This window comes from Prionailurus viverrinus, chromosome D4 (genome assembly GCF_022837055.1).
Source record: "Prionailurus viverrinus isolate Anna chromosome D4, UM_Priviv_1.0, whole genome shotgun sequence".
NCBI lineage: Eukaryota > Metazoa > Chordata > Mammalia > Carnivora > Felidae > Prionailurus > Prionailurus viverrinus.
The window spans coordinates 68,488,107-68,508,222 of record NC_062573.1 but is presented as its reverse complement, the minus strand read 5'-3'; the positions used below and the strand labels follow the sequence as shown (position 1 = coordinate 68,508,222).

The 20,116-nt window shown below is 41.9% G+C and overlaps 1 protein-coding gene across 2 annotated transcripts in view; it reads right to left on the bottom strand.

The window, feature by feature from the left end:
• The window catches only part of GNAQ (G protein subunit alpha q), a 317,775-nt gene that overhangs the window by 205,385 nt on the left and 92,274 nt on the right, over positions 1 to 20,116 (bottom strand). For both annotated transcript variants that reach the window (XR_007146310.1, XM_047830059.1), the window contains exon 2: positions 3,478 to 3,662. Coding sequence is in view for 1 of the 2 variants with exons in the window: in XM_047830059.1 (XP_047686015.1) it covers positions 3,478 to 3,662 (185 nt within the window). In the remaining variant the exon portion in view is untranslated. The remainder of the gene's footprint in view (positions 1 to 3,477; positions 3,663 to 20,116) is intronic.

Genomic DNA, 20,116 nt, shown 5'->3' with positions numbered 1-20,116 from the left:
AACATGGACATAGATGCAAAGAAGCCTTTATAAAAACTATGTTTTTTAAGTTTTTTAAGTCTTTAGTGTCACAAAATAATATAAGTCACAGCGTATTTCTTCCAAGTAGTTGCTAATAACCTGCACACCAAATCCCTCAACTATTTATTAAACAGAGAGCATATTGTAACCAGAAACCTCTGTAGAAAATTCTAAGCAAAACATATTATTATTAACTGGGTGTCATAAACACAAGAAAATAAAATTCAAACTTCTAAGCCTAGATTCAAAACCTTTCAGAAACACATTCTAAACCAGTTTGATTTTACTTTCCAGTTCTCCTAAAAATGCTGTTCAAGTTAAATTGGCCAACACAGTCACATTCCTTTTTCTCAACACTTATCCCTGCCATCCCTCCGCCCCAAAGTGCCTCTCCTTCAGCTACCCCCTTGACTCTTTCTGAATTGTAAATTTCTGCCCAGCCCTAATGAAACTTCTCTGCACCCCTGAAAGCACAGTTTTTATTCACTTTTGCACATAAAACCATTTCAACAGCTATGTGCTGATCTGAATAACCATTTTTACAACTCGGGGGCAGAAGAGGAAGCTTTCAGGGGTCTAATGTTATAATGATTTGCCTGTTCATAAAACAGGGTTGTTTTGAGCCTTTATTACACACAAGGTACAACACCAGGGTCAATGAAGAATGCTGAGGTGCAATGGATACATCCTCTACCTTCAAGGAGCTTGGAGTCTAGTGGGGAAAATAAGATCAACACACAAGTCATCATAAGAATACAAACTAGACAATTATAAACACTCCTCTACGGCTTCTGCTAAAGGAGGGTGGGATTACTTACCCAATGGAAGGGGGCAGGTGTGCAGAGAAGGACTCTAGGAGGATGTAGCAGCTGGATGCAACAGAAAGAAGACTTTAGGTCCTTAGTAAGCATTGACAAAGGCAAGGAGTGGGCAGAGCTTGGAAGTAAGGAGTGATGCTTCAGAATGTGTATGTTGTAGAGAAAATGGAACGAGTGGGTAAGTAATTTATATTACAAATTAAAGGGGATTCAACATACTGAGAAATTCAGAGGTCAGCACACACTCGTGTCATTGTATCAGGCAGTATGTGAAATAACCAAGAGAGGGCGGAAGATTCCGCAGGGTAATTATGATAGCTGAGAAAAATCGTAACATTTTAACTTTTTATGATATTGCTTTTCAACCGAATGGTGTTCATCACAGTAAATTCTACTTAACTAGAACTGATACAAAGAATTCACATGCTCTTAAATATTCTTTATTGTGTTATACGAATAAAGCAGACATCCCACTCTGTCTTCTATGTCTCTACATGATGGTACAATAAATGATCTTCAAATGAAAAGCTACCATCAAAGCAAGATCCTGAAACATTCTTCTGGAATATCCAAGAAAGATGATTTTTCTGCATCAGTAAGAGAGACTGCGTTATATTATACAGTGTAAACTGGCAATACGTTATATATATAACACATATTGCCAGTTATACACATAGACACATCTGACCCTTAAAAAATACAGGTTTGGGGCACCTGGGTAGCTCAGCTGGTTGGGCATCCCACTTCAGCCCAGGTCATGATTTTGCAGTCCGTGAGTTCAAGCCCCACGTAGAGCTCTGTGCTGACAGCTCAGAGCCTGGAGCCTGCTTCAGATTCTGTCTCCACCCCCTCGCTGCCCCTCCCCAACTTGCACTCTTTCTCTCTCAAATAAATAAATAAATAAATAAATAAATAAATAAATAAATAAAAATTTAAAAAACATTAAAAAAAACGACACAGGTTTGAACCCTGCAGGTGCATTTATACATGGGTTTTTCTGATATAGTACAGTACTATAAGTGTATTTTCTCTTCCTTGTGATTTTCTGAATAACATTTTCTTTTCTCTAGCTTGCTTTTTTGTAACAATACGGTGTATAATACGTATAACACACAAAATAGGTGTTAATCAACTGTTTATGTTATCAGTAAGGCTTCTAGTCAACAGTAAGCTAGTAAGTTTTGGAGGAACCAAAAGCTATACGTGGATTTTTGACCACATGGGGATCAGCACCCCTAATGCCCACATTGTTCGAGGGTCAACCGTACATCATAGCACACGTGTGGTAACGCAGCCAGAATTCGTCAGATCATGATATTATCAACTAATTGTGGATTGGGAAAGTCACTGGTATTAAAGGCAGTTCCTTCAACAGACTCTCCTCCCGCTGCAACAAAACCAGTGTGCCACTATTTCAGAAATTCACTACACTGAGATTTCTTAGTGGGGAAACACAGCCTTGATCCTTCTACATGTAGACTGGTTAGATATCCAGGCAGCCTCATGTGGTTCAAGCAAACACGTTCCCAGGCTCATAAAGCTGCCCAGATCTTTTTCACTCTCGAGGGTTCTTTGTGGAGGGCCTCTCTGCTATTTGTGGACACACGCTCTTGTTGCCCTCGGCAAACTAAGGGCGAGAGCATCAGTTACATCAGAAACAGCCAGTCGATTTCAAGGAAACATCCAAGAAAAATAAATGCCTGATTTTCAGACGATGTGTATAGCTAGAAGCTTCTCAATGGTAACAGAAGTAAAGGTACACAGCACTGCTTTGTTTTACCTATGATTCACTTTGGGTTAAATCCTAGTGTGTGAGTCACAGCAGGCATGCCAGCTTCTTGCTGTTACATATTGATCCGGGTGTATGGAACCATTTCTAAGAGTAGATTCTCCAGAGTACTGAGGGAGAGTGGAAGTTCTGATGAAGCCCTAAAGCAAGTGTAGGTACACATTTAGTGCTCTGTCAACACAAGGCGAGGCTTTACCAGCTTACGATAAAATCAACACCTCCAAGCCCTGAAAAAATGTGTTGGTTTTTTTTTTTTCCTAACCCCTTCTCCAGTGACGTTAGAAGTTTGCATTACTTGAACACAATTGCAGGGAAACGTGTTTGAAAGGTTATTGGAAGTGACAGATGGGCCTATTTTGAAATAAAATTAAGCCTGTGGCACTACTGAAAGGAAGTCACGAAATCCAAAATTAAACCGGACAGAATGCTCTTAAGCTGTTTTTGTTCTTTTTTTTTTTTTTTTTTTTTGCCAAGGAAGCACAAAGAGTGGGAGGTTGAAACAAGGCTGCTGCCTCTTCTCTGAATTCACTCACCTTGGTCAATTTGTCTAGAACTCACAAACTGTCTTCTTAATGTAGTGTGGCGTCCCCTAAGTTTTATACCATTGAACATCCAAATAATGTCTTTCATCGGTATCACTAACACAACTCTAATTGTGCATAGATGTGACTTTAAAGATTTAAGGGAAAAAAAAAAACTATAAGGAACGTATTGAACCATTAAAAGTCCCATTTAAGATGAGATGAAAAACACGCACTTCAAAACCCACCCACTGCGCATCCCAGACCTGTGAAGGGTGCCTGCGCACCGTGGATGGCTACGCCAGCGATCCCGTGCGGCCACGCCTACCTTATTGTGCTCGTACTTGTAGGGGATCTTGAGCGTGTCCATGGCTCTGATCATAGCCTGCATGGCCGTGAAGATGTTCTGATACACCAGCTTGGTGAAGCCCCTTTTGTCTTCATCAGAGTAGCCTGACCCGTGGATGATTCTCATCTGCTTGATAAACGTACTCTTGCCGCTCTCTCCTGTCCCTGAAAGATGGACAACAGCAAAAGACGTCGTCAGACCATGACACCTTCTCAGTTTCCCAGACAACGAAACCAGACAGGGCGGCTTGGACGTGGCCTCCCCAAACAGCCTGCTGGAGGGGCATCCCAGGAGGGCACATCACTAGGGGTAGAAAGGCTACCTGTAGAGAACACTCAGCAAAACTGCAGGGATGAGGGTCCATTTCAGGGGCAGATGAGCTTAAACAAAACAAAACCAACCAACCAACAAACAAAAAAAAACCCTGTCACCTTTTTGTAAGCCACCCAGCGTGGAATTTTGATAGTGTATTTGTAACCACATATCTTATGGCAAACACAACGAAATCAGCATCTTTTGAAGAGAATAAACACTTGATAAAGCTCTCTTCCCTGGAGAATATCTGCAAGACTGCCAGGAGGCTGGGCTGCTAGGCAGGATCTGGATCTGGAAATGACAATGCGCTTACATAAATGCCGTTCGTAGGAAGGAAAAACGCCTAGAAAGTTCTACACATTTTCTTTCATTTTAAAATGAAGTGTGTGAGTGTGTGTGTATATATATATATATGTGTGTGTGTGCTGTATATATATATGTGTGTGTGTATATATATCCTATATTTTTGATATATATCACATATATATGATATATATATCACATATATACCACATATGTGATATATAGATATATATACGTATCTATATATATAAGCATCAACTGTATCAGTGGCAGTTATCCCAAGGAATCACCTAATTCCGAGAAGTCACAGTGACACTCCTGTCTGCTCATTCTTGACTAATAAATAACATGATATAGAAATTTACCGTTACTGGATTTTTCTCTTCTGTGCTCTTATTTTTCTCTTTTTCAACATCTATTTTCTGTTAGTGTAAGCCTGCGGGCAATCCTTTCAAAGCTACCAATGACCATGGAAGGAAGAAGACAGAAAGATGAGATCATGTCACTGAATGACACTCTATTTCTTCCACAACTTATCCAACACTACGACTCTAAAAACTTCCTTTCTCCAAATGTGGGTGGCTTCTTTCGTACGTCACTCCATTTCTGAATATTTCTCACTCACTTTCAGGCTTCCTTGAGATTTCCAAAAAACAAATGTCTCTGTCTTCCCCTAACAGTGTAGAAAAACACTGAAAGTACCTACTTGCACATTACATTTGGAAGAATATAATATTAAAACACAGGATGACAGGGGCATCCTCATTGCCACTTCCTACCTACAAGGTACTTACAAAAACAAGAAAAGAGAAAAGGAAAACTAAAACTAGGAATACAGCAGCTGTCCCAATTTCATTTTGTTTTTCTGGTGGTTGGATTTCATTATTATCTTTATATAAACAATCAAGAAAAATTCAAATGAGTATTACGGTTTTCATAGAAGCACTCTTAAATGACTGCAGATGTCCGCGTAAACACAGAAGCCTCGCACGGTTACGACGGAAGATGATTTCTAGCCCCAAGGTTCTGGGTCAACAATTCCTTTATCATTTTCAGATGACTCTTAATCAGCACTCTGGACTCCTCCAACTCCAAAGTTAACACTACAATGTGAATGCCTCAGCCCGTTTTAAGGAGCTTCACCGGAAGAGTTTAAAAGGACTATTTTACAATTCCAACCTTGAATACTGGGGGAAAAAAACCCCAAAGCATCTAAAAAGTAGCACCTCTTGGTAGAAAAAGAACTACAGAATTGTTTCTCATTACCAATTAACAAGTTATTAAAAAAAAAACCTGATATCTTTACTCTCCCAAGCAATTCAAAGTACACAAGAAAAAAATCCAGCTTGCCTCTGTTTATTATCCTTATCCACGGGACAATGGCTTGCTCTGAGGGCCCAACCATAGGCGTAATCATCAAATCAGAATCCCCGCTAGTTTTTTCCACAACAAAAACAAGAAGAAATCTTAATCTGTGAGGTTAATGACACGAGAAGGAAAGAGAATCAGGCAACAGGTCCCCTTCCTCCTGGCTTTCTGTGCAGCTTTCATATATTCATTTGGTGAGTAGGAAATACAAACTATAAAAATAAATGTAAAAAGATATAAAAATACGAAAGCAGCAGACAATAAACTGCACTGGCTTGTGTTTCAACAAAGTCATGCTGGGCAGGAGCAGTCAATGCTTGGCACCTCTTTGGATCTAGTCACCTGGGCATCACACTAATGAACTCAATGAGATCAAACTAATGAGATCACACTAATGAGATCAAACAGAGGCAGAGCGCGGGACCAGTGAATGAATGGGGGGCACGTAAACAGGAAAGAAAAAAGCATCCAAAAACCAACTCCACATTAAGATATTAAGATATTAAGATTCCTAATGCCCCAGATATGTCCAGGGATCCTCTCCCGCCATTTGCGTGTCTCGCTCCACGCCCCAGGAGGCTGACCCAAAAGGATTTCACATCAACAGTTCCCTTACCCTCTGTCTTTTTCTTGGGTTTAGTTCATGGAAGACACGAGAAGACCAGAGAGTAGGAAAATGAGGAAGGGGAATTTCCTACAGCTCACTCCCTACAAGGGCACCAGAGGCATGTTGTGTCTCCTTCAAAAGGCCACAGGTCCTGCTGGGTGTCTGCTTCCATACAGCTACCCTCTCTTGGTTCTTGTGACTGCTCTCTCCCCTTGCCGGGCTGCTACTTGCCCCTATGACCTAGTCCCTTTATAGAACTCCCCTCAGCCACCCAGCTGGAGTGCGCCACAGGTTTCCTACTGGGACCCTGACTGGTACAAATGCCACAGGGAAGCAGGGGAAGCTTGGTAAGATGAAAGATGGCCGCTTCTCTATAAATTTTACTCATAAGGCAGTCTCTAGTCCATAAAAAGCTTGCTAGTCACTATTTCACTCTGACAGCATTCTCCCAGAGGCCAACCATGATGAAGAAATGCTACAGCCCAATTCTACCCCGAAGTCCTAATAAACACAGTACTGGCCACCCACCCCCACAGTGTGTACACGTGCAAAACAAACACACTCCAAGACCAGCCTCCAATACAGAGAGGGGAAATCATGGCCTCTACCTCCTGAATACCCTCTCTCATAAAGGAAATCAAAAGAAATTTGTGTTCAACCCTTAATACTTTGCCAAGCACTTTGAAATACACTGTCATTTCATCTTCTCAAAAATCTGTGCGACAGACATCCTTCTCCTCATTTCACAGGAAAGAAAAGGCCTTGGAGAGGCGAGGCATTGGGCAGAGACGACCCGGCTACTAATGGGCAACGGGCAGGTTCAACCCAGCCCTTAGCTGCCCAGTTTGGGTTTGTCACTATTTTTTTTTTAATTTTTTTAACGTTTATTTATTTTTGAGACAGAGAGAGACAGAGCATGAACGGGGGAGGGGCAGAGAGAGAGGGAGACACAGAATCGGAAGCAGGCTCCAGGCTCCGAGCCATCAGCCCAGAGCCGACGCGGGGCTCGAACTCACGGACCGTGAGATCGTGACCTGAGCTGAAGTCGGACGCTTAACCGACTGAGCCACCCAGGCACCCCTGGGTTTGTCACTATTTTAATAGTCACGCCTGCCCTAAATCCAGGATAATTAGTTTCCACTGCCCACTGTATAAAAATATCTTATGATGGCTTTGACTTCACCCAACTTTTATCCATCTAATCTAATTCTGAGTTTCTGAATACTACTTCAATTAGCAGGGATCCATTTCGAATCTGGTGCCATCTTCCAATTGACTGGCCACTCATGAACTTAATGCTCATCCTTTGATGTTACTATATAAATGCAGCAAATTCAAGGCGAAGGCAAAGCTTCATGTAAGAGGAAGTCTGAGTGATTTTCAAACGCTGTAGGTTGAAGATAAAAGTAGTCAACTGACACATCATTCTTTTCTAACAATGGATTTAGCCCAAAAAAGGTATATGGACTGACACCTCAACCAAGCAATTTAGCTTCTTTGTTCCAAGAGTTCTATCATGGAGACAAATGAAATACTATTCTTAACAAATGTGCAAGCCAAATATCATGTTGTTCTCCTATTTTTATAGACTTAAACAACATTCTCAGGATTTGAAATGGGCATTTTGGCAATCTAGTCATGATTAATATCAAAAAACAATATTTGGTACAATTAAAAAAACAGCTATTCCTTAATTATATAAAATGGTGGTGTTTCCTAAAGCCACATGAAAAGTTCGATGACTTTGTAATTCTTTACGTCTGAATGAAAGAAATTAGACTTTTCAAAGAATGAAAGGAAGTAGATTCTCTGGGAATCCAGGGATGGCTAATCTCTTTGCATAGCACAGGGCATAAGTAACTCTTGACCTATCTCAAGAAATACAAATCTACTGTTTCCAAAGCCATTGATAAAATCTACAATGAGCCCTTACATGAAAGTGCAGGTGGGAAAGGCTCTCATTTTTGCTGATTTAACTATAACTCCAATCAAGTCACGGAGTAACCATGATAAGCACGTCAACACATACAAGGGTGCTCATCCCACAAAACTGTTTTCTTGGAATGGTCTACATAAATACAGCTAAAAATTTTCCCTGGAAAAGCTGTTTCACCTTTGGGTGGGTACTCTTAACTTTTCTTATTCTACCTCATCAACACACCCAAAAATGAGACTACATGAGAATCATGCTATTAAAAAGGGCATACATAGCGACAGCCGGCTGGCTCGGTTGGTAGAACGTGCGACTCTTAATCTTGGGGTGTGAGTCTGAGCCCCACATTGGATGTAGAGATTCCTTAAAAATAAAACCTTAATTAAAAAGACAAAGAAGCACACATCAACCAGCACGCATGATTGGCTTTGAGGGATACTTAGGGTTTTTTCTTCCCTACTCTTTCCATCAGAACAAAATCAAATACGAATTTAATATCCCATTGTGGAGGGCATCACTTTGTAAGCTGTTAGAATACAGCACACCAGACATATACGCAGTCACACACACACACAATCTGATGCTTCCATTTTAGGACTTGACAAGATCTCTGCAACACAAGAGGATTTCCACACACAGCTTCTGCCACAAATCCACATTTACTCTCTGTGTCCCACTCAGGCTAAGCATCTATATGACGAAACTGATTATCCTGCCCATTTGCACAATGAAATCTGTAAACAGTTCTGTCCAATTAATCTCTAAAGGCAGGACAGTTTTTCTTATCCCACACCCCCTATCCTCCTGAGATGGCGGTTTTAAATCCAGTAATACATTAACTTCTTAATGGCAATGGATTATCATTTACTGTTGAAAAGCAATCACGGATTCACTGGTTCCTTCTCTCACACTTAAGTTGGCTTCTCGGATTATACTTTCATCAAAAGAGCTGCAAAGCACAATCCACGTCTGCACAGGACTTGCTCATGCCCTAAAAACGTCAGTTACTACTGTCACTGCTCCGAAAGGCGGTGGTATCCCTGACTGCTGGACAATGGCCCTGGAAAACAATCATCCAACACTACACTATCAGGAACTTGAAGGCTCCTGATGCTTCATTCCCTTCATCCGGAAAGAAAGGCAGAAAACACACCTCCGGGCCTCTTACAGGCTGTAGGAGACCCATCACTGCCCCCAGGAAAAAGAAGAAATGCCAACACTGAGTTATAAAAACTGTGGTATTTAAAGTTGTACAATAAATATATTCGTTTTGTCCTGCCAGTGCCTTTCATGACTGTATTTGGAGACATTGTCAAACCATCAGAAATCTACATCTGAAGCCTTTAATTAATGTGAAGGCTGGAGCCAAATGCCCCTGCCCTGCCCTCTTGATTGGCCAGCACCCAGATAGAGAAAGGCTAAGAACAAACCCAAGTCTCATGGAGCTCAATTATAACTCAAGTAACTGTACTTAATAAGGACTGCTGGTTTAGGCCAAGAGTTTAAAATATAGAATCTCAGCACCCCCCCCCCCCCCCCACAGCTGAACTTGGACTACTTCCACCTAATCTTGGATAAAGTAGAACCAGAAATTTCAGGGAGGAATTCGCTACCCATAAGCACAGCATCAAGCCACACGTGCAAGGAATTAATAGCACTGAGATAAAAGTGATTTAAACACACCTAGTCAAAACTCAATCCATGTGCTGTCCACATCTCGGTCTATCCACTTTAAGATCCACGTATTCTGCCATCTGCACATCTTCCTCCACTTAAATTGGGAACCTGCACTGGTCACCAAGCAGCTCTAATACCAAAGTCCCCATAACTTCCTCTCCTTAAAAGACTGTCTTTGAGGCCAAGGGTTGGGAATGACTTCACTCTTTATCCCCAGCAAAGTCTGGCAGAAGGTACTACTAGACAGTTTAAAAAATACATAGTACAGAAAATGAACTGAATTTAGTATCGCCCACTATGAATGGTAAGTGAACAGATGGGTAAATCAGTGGTAACCAAGACTATTAATAACAACTCATCCAGGTAAGTTGGGTTTAAAGGAAAGACAGGCAAAACACACTGAAAATGCAACGTGTGGAACACATGTGGAATCTCATCTAGTTCTGGGTTCCTCAGAGTGGTGAAATCCTCCCGGAAAAGGACCTCCAATGCTGCTAAGGTTACTCACCAGGTACGATTTCTTGGGAGAGTCAATTTTACCACAGAGTGTCCATGGTAAACATCTGTGTGTGAAAAACTAGCACCGGTTGCTTACACGAGCTTCTGAATACAGTAAAAACTATTAGAGTATACACTTCTTTCATGTGTTTATTTATTTAGTTTGAGAAAAGAGAGAGAGAGAGTTGCACACCCATGAGTGGGGGAGGGGCAGAGAGCGACAATTCCAAACAGGCTCCATGGTGTCGGCAACGAGTCCGACTCGGGGCTCCATCTCATGAACTGTGAGATCATGACCTGAGCAGAGACCAAGACTTGGATGTTTAATTGACTGAGCCACCCAGGCACCCCTAGAATGTATACTTTTAAATGGTGGATTTCGAGGTACACAAATTATATCTCAATTCTTAAAAAAATTTAAAAACTAACAACAGTATAGTTTGGAGATGAATGGGAAGTTTACGTGAACTTCCACACTAAATCTTGTTCAGGAGGTTACTTTGTTGGTTTTAAGCAAAATCTGCACCCAGTGTGGGCCTTGAATTCACAACCCCAAGATCAAGAATCACGTGCTCTACTAACAGAGCCAGCCAGGCGCCCCCAAGAGGTTACTTTGATATTATATCCCCCAACCTTTTCTCCTCTGGGTGTGGGTGTTCACTCCCTCCTGCCTCTGAGTGCATTTCAAAAGAAAAATCTGAGAAGCCCTGATCTCACACAGTTCACAAAGGAGGGGAAGTGACTCGTTCAAGGATTCTGCTGGTTGAAAACTAGACAGAAGGAAATGGACTAGAACCTACAGAGGACTCTTGTCTGCCCGGGGCTCTTGATCTTACGTCCTCACAAACTGTCTTTCCATAAAACACTTTTATCCAAATTTATTAAAGTTGTAAATATATGCTAAAGAAAATTTAGAAAAACAGAAGCATTTTCAAAATTGCCAAAATGTTAACATTTTGGTTAATTTCTTTCCAGTCTCCTCTTCCAGGCAAATGTACTTTTTCTGTCCTGGTTCTAAAACTGAAACAGTACTGTATTACTGTTTTTCACATAAAATACTGTGGTGATTATTCCAAGATACCAATTATTATTCCTCAGAAACAGCTATTAATGATCGTCCGAAAGGCCACTGTAAGGACGTGTGATAATTTAACATATCCCCTGTTGTAACACATTGAATATTTCTAATTTTTTTTCACTTTTATAAATAATGTTGTGATAAACATCCCTGAAGAAAAATCTCCCGAATCTCTATTTCTGAAACGCAGTTGGGTAGAAGGGCTGCCTGAAAATTACAGTTACACCAACCAGCACACCCATCAGACCCTTCTTTTTTTTTTTTTTTTTTTTCAACGTTTATTTATTTTTGGGACAGAGAGAGACAGAGCATGAACGGGGGAGGGGCAGAGAGAGAGGGAGACACAGAATCGGAAACAGGCTCCAGGCTCCGAGCCATCAGCCCAGAGCCTGATGCGGGGCTCGAACTCACAGACCGCGAGATCGTGACCTGGCTGAAGTCGGACGCTTAACCGACTGCGCCACCCAGGCGCCCCAGTATCCGTAATTTTAAAATGGAACTCATAATCCCTTTCCATCACATTGCTTTCTTTTTTCTTAATTTTTTTTTCAACGTTTTTATTTATTTTTGGGACAGAGAGAGACAGAGCATGAACGGGGGAGGGGCAGAGAGAGAGGGAGACACAGAATCGGAAACACGCTCCAGGCTCCGAGCCATCAGCCCAGAGCCCGACGCGGGGCTCAAACTCCCGGACCGCGAGATCGTGACCGGGCTGAAGTCGGACGCTTAACCGACTGCGCCACCCAGGCGCCCCTCATCAGACCCTTCTTTACCCCACTCTTCATTTACCAACACCACCTTTTTTTAAAGCTACAATTTGAGAAAGTTAAATCTTTACCTGAATTTAATCTTCACTTATGAAAACATTTTTCATATTTTGTCATTTGTATCCCTTCTATGAACTTGCCTTTTAATTTGAGAACCTACGGTTTTTGTTTGTTTTTTTAAATAACAATTTGGTGTTTAAAACAAAAATAAACTTTGGTTATACAAATATTTTCCTCAACCAGTCATTTTCTTTTCATTTGATGACAAAATTCGATGTATCAACTTAAAATCTGTACTTAATGAATTCATCTGGTTTCCTCTGTCATTTCTTTTATAAAAGTTTATGCTTTAAAAGAATTTTTTATGTTTTTATTTTGAGAGAGAGAGAGAGAGAGAGAGAGAGAGCTAGAGTGCAAGTGGGGGAGGGGCACAGAGAGAGGGAGACACGGAATCTGAAGCAGGCTCCAGGCTCTGAGCTGTTGGCACAGAGCCTGACATGGGGCTCAAACTCACAGACCGTGAGATCATGACCTGAGCCGAAGTTGGACAATTAACTGGCTGAGCCACCCAGGCGCCCCAAGTTTATGCTTTTTAAAAGTTCCAAACACTTATATTTATTTTGGCTTTTATGGTTTTATGTTTTCCACTTAACTAATCTGTCTATACTTTATTCTGATGTGTGGTGTACCATAATTTTTTTCTATAACTGGAAGACGTTTCTCCCAAATCATTCTGCACTTTAAAGCCACATTGTCACAGAAGTACTTCTCAGTATAATCGAGTATTTGATTCAAACAGATGAGTCTTCTCATGTCCCCTAATGTACTCCGAGTGCAATCAATAAGACATACAGAACACAGTGAGTCTCCTAAAGCATCTCAATGATGAGTCCCTTCTGTTCCCTCTTCCTCTCCTTCCCCACCCAGGTAGCCCATCAACCTTTCCCTCCCTAAGCCTTAAATTCTTGTTCATTACGTTTGTTTAAAGGCCTCTCGGGGCGCCTGGGTGGCGCAGTCGGTTAAGCGTCCGACTTCAGCCAGGTCACGATCTCGCGGTCCGGGAGTTCGAGCCCCGCGTCGGGCTCTGGGCTGATGGCTCGGAGCCTGGAGCCTGTTTCCGATTCTGTGTCTCCCTCTCTCTCTGCCCCTCCCCCGTTCATGCTCTGTCTCTCTCTGTCCCAAAAATAAATAAACGTTGAAAAAAAAAATAATTTAAAAAAAAAAAATAATAAAGGCCTCTCAAAAGCAGCGGGGTAAATATGCCGGGATGTTAAAGGTCTTAATCTCGCTTCTACTTTATGAGTCTATTTCTACCCATATGGCACATTCTGCATTTGCTGTCTATTGTGTTCCCACCTCCCTATAGCTTTGTGACCTGGGTAAGTTACCTGGCCTCTACCATACCTATGTTACAGCTATGCTGTGAATTTCCAGTGAGTTCATCTACCAGTGTCTTGTACAGAGTAAGTACTCAACAAATACGAAGATTAATTTATAATGCAAAATCCAGTGAGAAAACTGGAAAATAGTCTGATCCAGGGCTAGATGGGGAGAGGCAAAAACTGAGTAATCAAGAGAAATATTTCAATGGAGTGTTTTTTTAAAAATCAAAACTAGTACCATGGGTGGGCACCTGGGTGGCTCAGTCGGTTGAGCCTCTGACTTCAGCTCAGGTCATGATCTCACGGTTTGTGAGTTTGAGCCCCATGTCGGGCTCTGTTCTGATAGCTTGGGCTCTGTGCTGACAGCTCGGAGCCTGCAGCCTGCTTCAGACTCTGTGTGTCCCTCTCTCTGCCCCTCCCCTGCTCACATTCTGTCTCTCCCTCTCTCTCTAACAATAAACGTTAAAAAAAAAATTTTTAAGCCATATGTATGCACATTTTTAGTACGGATTTTTTTTTTTATTGTGTGTATACTCCATGCCAGATACTATTCTAGGCATCAAGGATACAAGACAGAGTCCTTGTTTTCATATAGGCAACATGCAAGCATGAGTGGAAGATGACATATAGGTAGGTAGATGAATAGTAACATATCAAATGGAGATGGACGCTCTGCATTAAAGAATTAAGGATAATGAAATACAGACCGACCTAGCAGCTACTTTAATTTGGGAGACTGAGGAAAGCCTTTCTAAGAAGGTGCGTTTAAGCTGATATCTCAATATCCAGAGTTCAGCCACAATCAAATTAGAAAGAAACAACATCCCAAGCAGTGAACCAGCTGCCCTAGAGGTCAAGGTGGCAACAGGTGTGGCCGGCACACTGGGGGTGTGACCAGAGAGCCAGTGTGGCTGAGGCACAGAGGGTGGTGGGGAAAGAGGTAGGAGACAACACAGAGACTGCTCTGCTGGCTACAGAGGCAGAGGCGAAGGCACACGGGGTCCTGGGGTACTGTATTTCAGCAAACAAGTTTCAGTTTTCTGTTAAGCGCGTTGGCCAGCTTTGGAGAATTTTAACTAGGGACGTGATATCGTTTGATTAACGCTAAGTGAAGAGTGGACTGTAAGGGTGAGCCAGTCGGGTGTTTCAGTAATCCAAGCCAAAGACGATGGCAGGAGACCTGATGGAGGGAAGAGGAAGGATTCCGGATCCAGTCTGGATGGAGATGGATGGGAAGTGGGTAGAAAGAGGAAGAGATGGAATGGAGATAACCCCTAGACGTTGGGCTTGGGTAACCTAGATGGATAGAGGTTCTAGAGTCTTAGAGAGGCCTGAAGAGGAAGAGGTTTGGGTACAGAACGCAATGTTCAGTTTGAAATGCTTATTCACTCCAACAGAATCACCCTGTGTAAACCTACAAGGTGCACTGCACTGATGTAGACGATACCCATGAAGAGGGGGTTTGTCCTACATTCTCTGGGCCTCTGACAAAGGCAAGGACACAGTCATGACTGAGGTCCTGATGCTAGTGGATGAGTCAGAGCAGACTGCAAAACCAGGGTCATAATTTCATTTCCTATGAGACAAAAGCTCCTTATGTAAAGAGACAGGAAACTTTTTAGCTTCCTACTTACACACACACACACACACACACACACACACACACACACACCCCTATTTATTTATATTTATAAAGTGGCAACATCGCTAGAAACACGTTTCTTTACAGAAAATGGGGACATCGCTGAACATTCTTTGGAACACATGAAGACACCATAAAAATGCCAAGTCATAATAATAATATTTTAAGAAGCGGGAACCCTTCAGAATAAATAGCCACCCACAGATTTTTAACAATTATTTCAGATACTAAAAAACGCAAAGGTAAGCACTCCGGGTTTTTAGGTTACACACAACCATGAAATGAATGGCACACTTCAACAACGTGTGGGGTAGGAAATCACAGGGTGCACTTGGGATGCACTCGGAAGGCCTCAGGACAGAATGGCTCGCGTGGCCCTCCATGAAGGAGAACAACAAATTAAATGTGTCGGGGAGGAAAGCACACAGGATGGATCAGAAATGCCATTTTCTACCTCATTTCATTCTCATCAGGAGATCACCTACAGGCGGGGGGGGGGGGGGGGGTGGGAGGGGTGTGTGGAAAGAGCATCATCGGAAGTCAGGGGCCCCGTGAAGCTGGCCGCGCCAGGGACACCAGGGACAGCCATCCACACACGGTCACTTGGCCCCCGAGAGCTGAAGATGAGGGAAACTGGCCTGGAAAACCACAAGAGTCCCCTCCAGCTTTCAGATTTTATGATTCGTGGTCTTCTCTGTATGTCGTACAGCCTGAAAAACCATTCACTGCATTTCTCACAAGGCAGGGGGAAAAAACCTGACCTGTTATTTACTGTGTATTCAAGAATTAATTCAAACGAGTTGGCTAAAAACTGTAGTAGTCTTCTTTCAAGGTTAATATGTCAATATTTTTTTTTCCTTTTGCTCATGCGGGCTCTTCACTTGGAGCCTCTAAAAATAATTATCTTTTGAGGTTGGGGAATTAAAGGTGCTGGAGGCAGCAAGCAGTGCCCCAATTAAGGGCAGTAAGGGTCTGGCTGCCTCACAAAACGCGTGGCTATTTCGACTGCAGAGCGCCGCATGCTTCCGAGTTAATATCACCCCAATATTTCAAATAACAACACCAGGAATAGGAAGAAGGACTTGAGTATGTTCCAAATCTGCCTGGTAAGCATAAAAGTATGAAAGGATCTTCAAGAGAGAACGTTTCATGGAAAACAAGAGTTAGTGAATCGGCTCGTGTGGAGCCGTTCTTGAGCTAGAAGGGTACTTTCAGGAGTCCCCTGTTGCTGTAGCATCTGAGATTTAACTAAAACAAAACCCGAACTGACAGAAATGTTTCCCTTTTCTTAAAGGAAGAGAAAGAACATAGTTAAAACACACACACACAACACACGCAAGCAAGCAAGCCAAACCTATGCACTGTTCACATTTTTTAAAAAATTCTCTCTTGGGGGGAAATGTTGATATTAACCAAAAAAGATAGTACCTGTTGGAGGGATCATAATTAGCATGAAAACCACCCAATAAGGACTCTTAACAGTAATCATTTCCAAAAGGCTAATATGGGAGGCTACCACCAAAACACCATGGAGAGATGCATTAAGAAATCTCATGGGCTCTCACTTCCCCTAGAAGCACAGACACAAAAGAGAATTCTTAAGATTCAGCTTTTTAAAAAAGTTGAGATATTAACTACTGAATGCCCCTTTGCATTCAACAACGCTCAGGGAACTTTGAAGATAAAGACATGAACTGCCCCTGCTCTTTCACGTTTGAATCATTCCGAAGCAATCCAGTGATGCACCTTGGGCATCATGTGTGCTGCTCAAAGAGACAGGGGCAACAGCTGGCACCACGGATTGATGTCCAGACGACCTCCCCAGAAATCACCAGTAAAGAGCTGCCCTATGATTTGTGGCATATTTACATTCTGTCCTATAATTTACTTTGCCTAATGGCCATATGTTTCTCCAGTATTCAAGCCAGGGACAGTAAGAGAAACGCGAGAGAATGGTCATAGAGCAGGGCTCCCCTCATCTGCTTTTCCCTCCACTGCAGTGTTTTTCAGGAATAGCAATGGTCAATCTCAGTCTCAAATGAACAAGAAGTGCCTTTTTCCTTATTCTTTAAAAAAAACATTTTTTAAAACATTTATTTATTTTTGAGAGAGACAAAGTCAGAGTACAAGAGAGAGAGGGAGACACCGAATCTGAAGCAGGCTCCAGGCTCTGAGCTGTCAATGCAGCTCGCACAGGGCTCCAACTCATGGATCATGACCCAAACCAAAGTCGGATGCTTAACTGACTGAACCACCCAAGTGTCCCCCTTTTGCCTTATTCGTAAGTAAGCTGCGCTTGTAAATATGCCCTCTCCCGAAGAGAATTATAGCACACTTCATGTTCAGAAGGATCACACCTACAAATATAAAAGCCTTGGGCAGGAAGTAAGAAAGGACAGTCTTACAACCAGATTTGCATCTTGAGGAAGTACAATTAGGGAAAGCACATTGGGGCACTTCACTCATGTTTAGTAAGGCTTGCACATGTGATGGCTTGCCGCCGTTCGACTGATAGAAAAGGAAGGGAAACTAATTGCTCTCTTCTAACTTAAACTGAGCCTGTGCTCTTAGTACACGATCCACGGAACTGTTCCCCAAAACAAAAACCACAGTTAAAGGGGAAGAGATACAGAATCCAAGATAATGTTTGGCTCTCCAAATGAGTCTTGGTATTAGGCCACAGGACCCAACAAATGCTGTCCAAATTATATCAGTATATATTCAGGTGTGATTTCTCATAAACTGACCTAATAATACATTAATAATACCATTTGACACTGTGAAGTAATTTAAGTAAAATCAAAGCAACCAGAAACCAACCATTTAACATGCAACCTTTCCCCTGAAATATTTCATCACAGAAAAGGTAGAAAAGTCATTAAGGCATCTAATGAAAGCTCCTATCACCTAGGCAGTGATTGCTTACTTGAACCAATAAAGAAGCTGGCAGAAACCAAATCAACCAAAAAGCAAAATAGTAAGACGAATTAATAAAAAATAAAAAAAAAAAAGGAAACACTGAATCACTAAGGCCTTGCTAAGTGGAGTGATATTTTCAGGCATTCGCAAACTCCCCCACTACACACACACACACACACACACACACACACACCAAGTTGGGGAGGGCTTTAAAAACCAAATGCTTTAGCCTAATGGTGACACTAGGGTAATGACTTGTTTATCCTGTTGTTCTACCTATGGCTTCCCTGAATATACCCATCACTGACTTTTTTTTTAAGCCTGTTAACAGACTACATAGTAAGTGGAATGACTATTACAATGTTTTAGATATTCCACACACACAAGTTTAGAGTGTAAGTGGGGAAACTTCTCCTGATCATGTATTCTTCTCAATAAATATTCCCATTAAGGTAATTAGGTCACTACTTATTGCTTGTATTGTACCGTAACAGGTGCCATAGGAATTTCCTAAACTATGGGTCAGGAACTCTATAATAAATAACAGCTTTATGGAGACATAACTCACATATCCTATAATTCACTCAATTAGAGTATACAATCCAATGGTTTTTGGTATATTCACACATGCATGCAACCATCACCACAATCAATTCTAGAACATTTCCATCTCGGGTACTGAAACTTTAATGAGTTGCCAAGCATCTAACCAGCCAAAGTATCAGACTACAGAGAAAAATCTTGCTGCTAAATACATTCCCCCACCTTTAAAGTATACATTTATACTTGGGCTTCATTGTACTTGCTTTGTTCTTTTTTCCACTTAACACATGCTACAGAGTTTGGATTTGATTCAAAAGCCTATGAGGAACTATTGAGAATTTTTGAGGAGGTATGAACTCCATCACAGGAATCCATTAAGAGGACAGAAGCATGGCATGAGTTGACAGTTCAGATTTCACGGATAAAAAGCTCATCAAAGAAAGGGGACCAAAGCAAACAACTACCAAGGTCCAGGCAGGAGACACAAGCCTAAATTTTGAGGTGAGAATGGGCAAGGAAGGACTTGAACGATACTGAAAAGGCAGCATGGGCAGGTGTGGCTCTGGTCCGTGGTGGGGTGGCAGAAAAGAGGAGTCAGAGAAGATACCATGGCTCATACAGTGAGACTGGGGAAATGGTGATGCCTTTAGCACAAAGATCCAGAAGGGAAAACTGACTTCACGGTGAAGCTGAGGGGCAACTTTAGATGCGTTATGTTGGCCACTGCATTTTCAGGGTGTGTAGAGGCTAGAGGTGTGGTTCCAGAAATCATCCTGCTGGGTTGATGGAAGACAAATGATGCCAAGTGTGTAGACAAGGGTCAAAAGCATCGCTGACACTTGATGCAAGAAGGCTTCTGACACACTGGAAAGAGCAGTGGGAACCAGGAAGATGGACTGAGATGGCCTACTCTCCTTCTGTATGAATGGCTACATGAAAAAAGGACAGTCTAGAGGAGGTCCAAGTGTGAGATCCTGCCTAGGTCACTCTGGAGAGACAGGAGCAAAGAGAGCCCCTCACGTCTTATAGTGTCCCATCGTTCCCACTGTCGCTCCAGCATCAGGTCCCTATGCCTTCCTAAGGCAGCATAAGGAATGAAAGGTGAGAAAGGTTCTAGAAATGCTGAATAAATACAGACATTTAGGACTTTTTATGATGATGACCATGGTAGGCCACCTAAGAAGCTTCACTGGGCCAAAATTAAATCTCCAAATTCTATTAATGCATGTGATTGGTAAGCCTAAGCCATGTATCTTCAGTTTGATCAAAAAATGGTGATCCTGCATCATGAACATAAAGATCTTAATCACACTTCTTCAAATCTCCCCAGGAATATTTCGGTCACCTTAGTGAAAATAATATTTAATTTATTTTTACTAAAATTAACGAACTTTAAGAGGAAACAGATGTGCCAAACTGTTGCTCATTGTCATGTCTGATCAATTTTACCACTTGCGACAACATAAAGCACAAGAAATTCCAAAATGTTAGATCCCCCTTTTCTCTCTCAGCTCATCCCCCGAAACCAATAACCCAAACCACTGAGAGAAAGCACAGAAGTAAAATTTAAAAATCCAAATCACAAA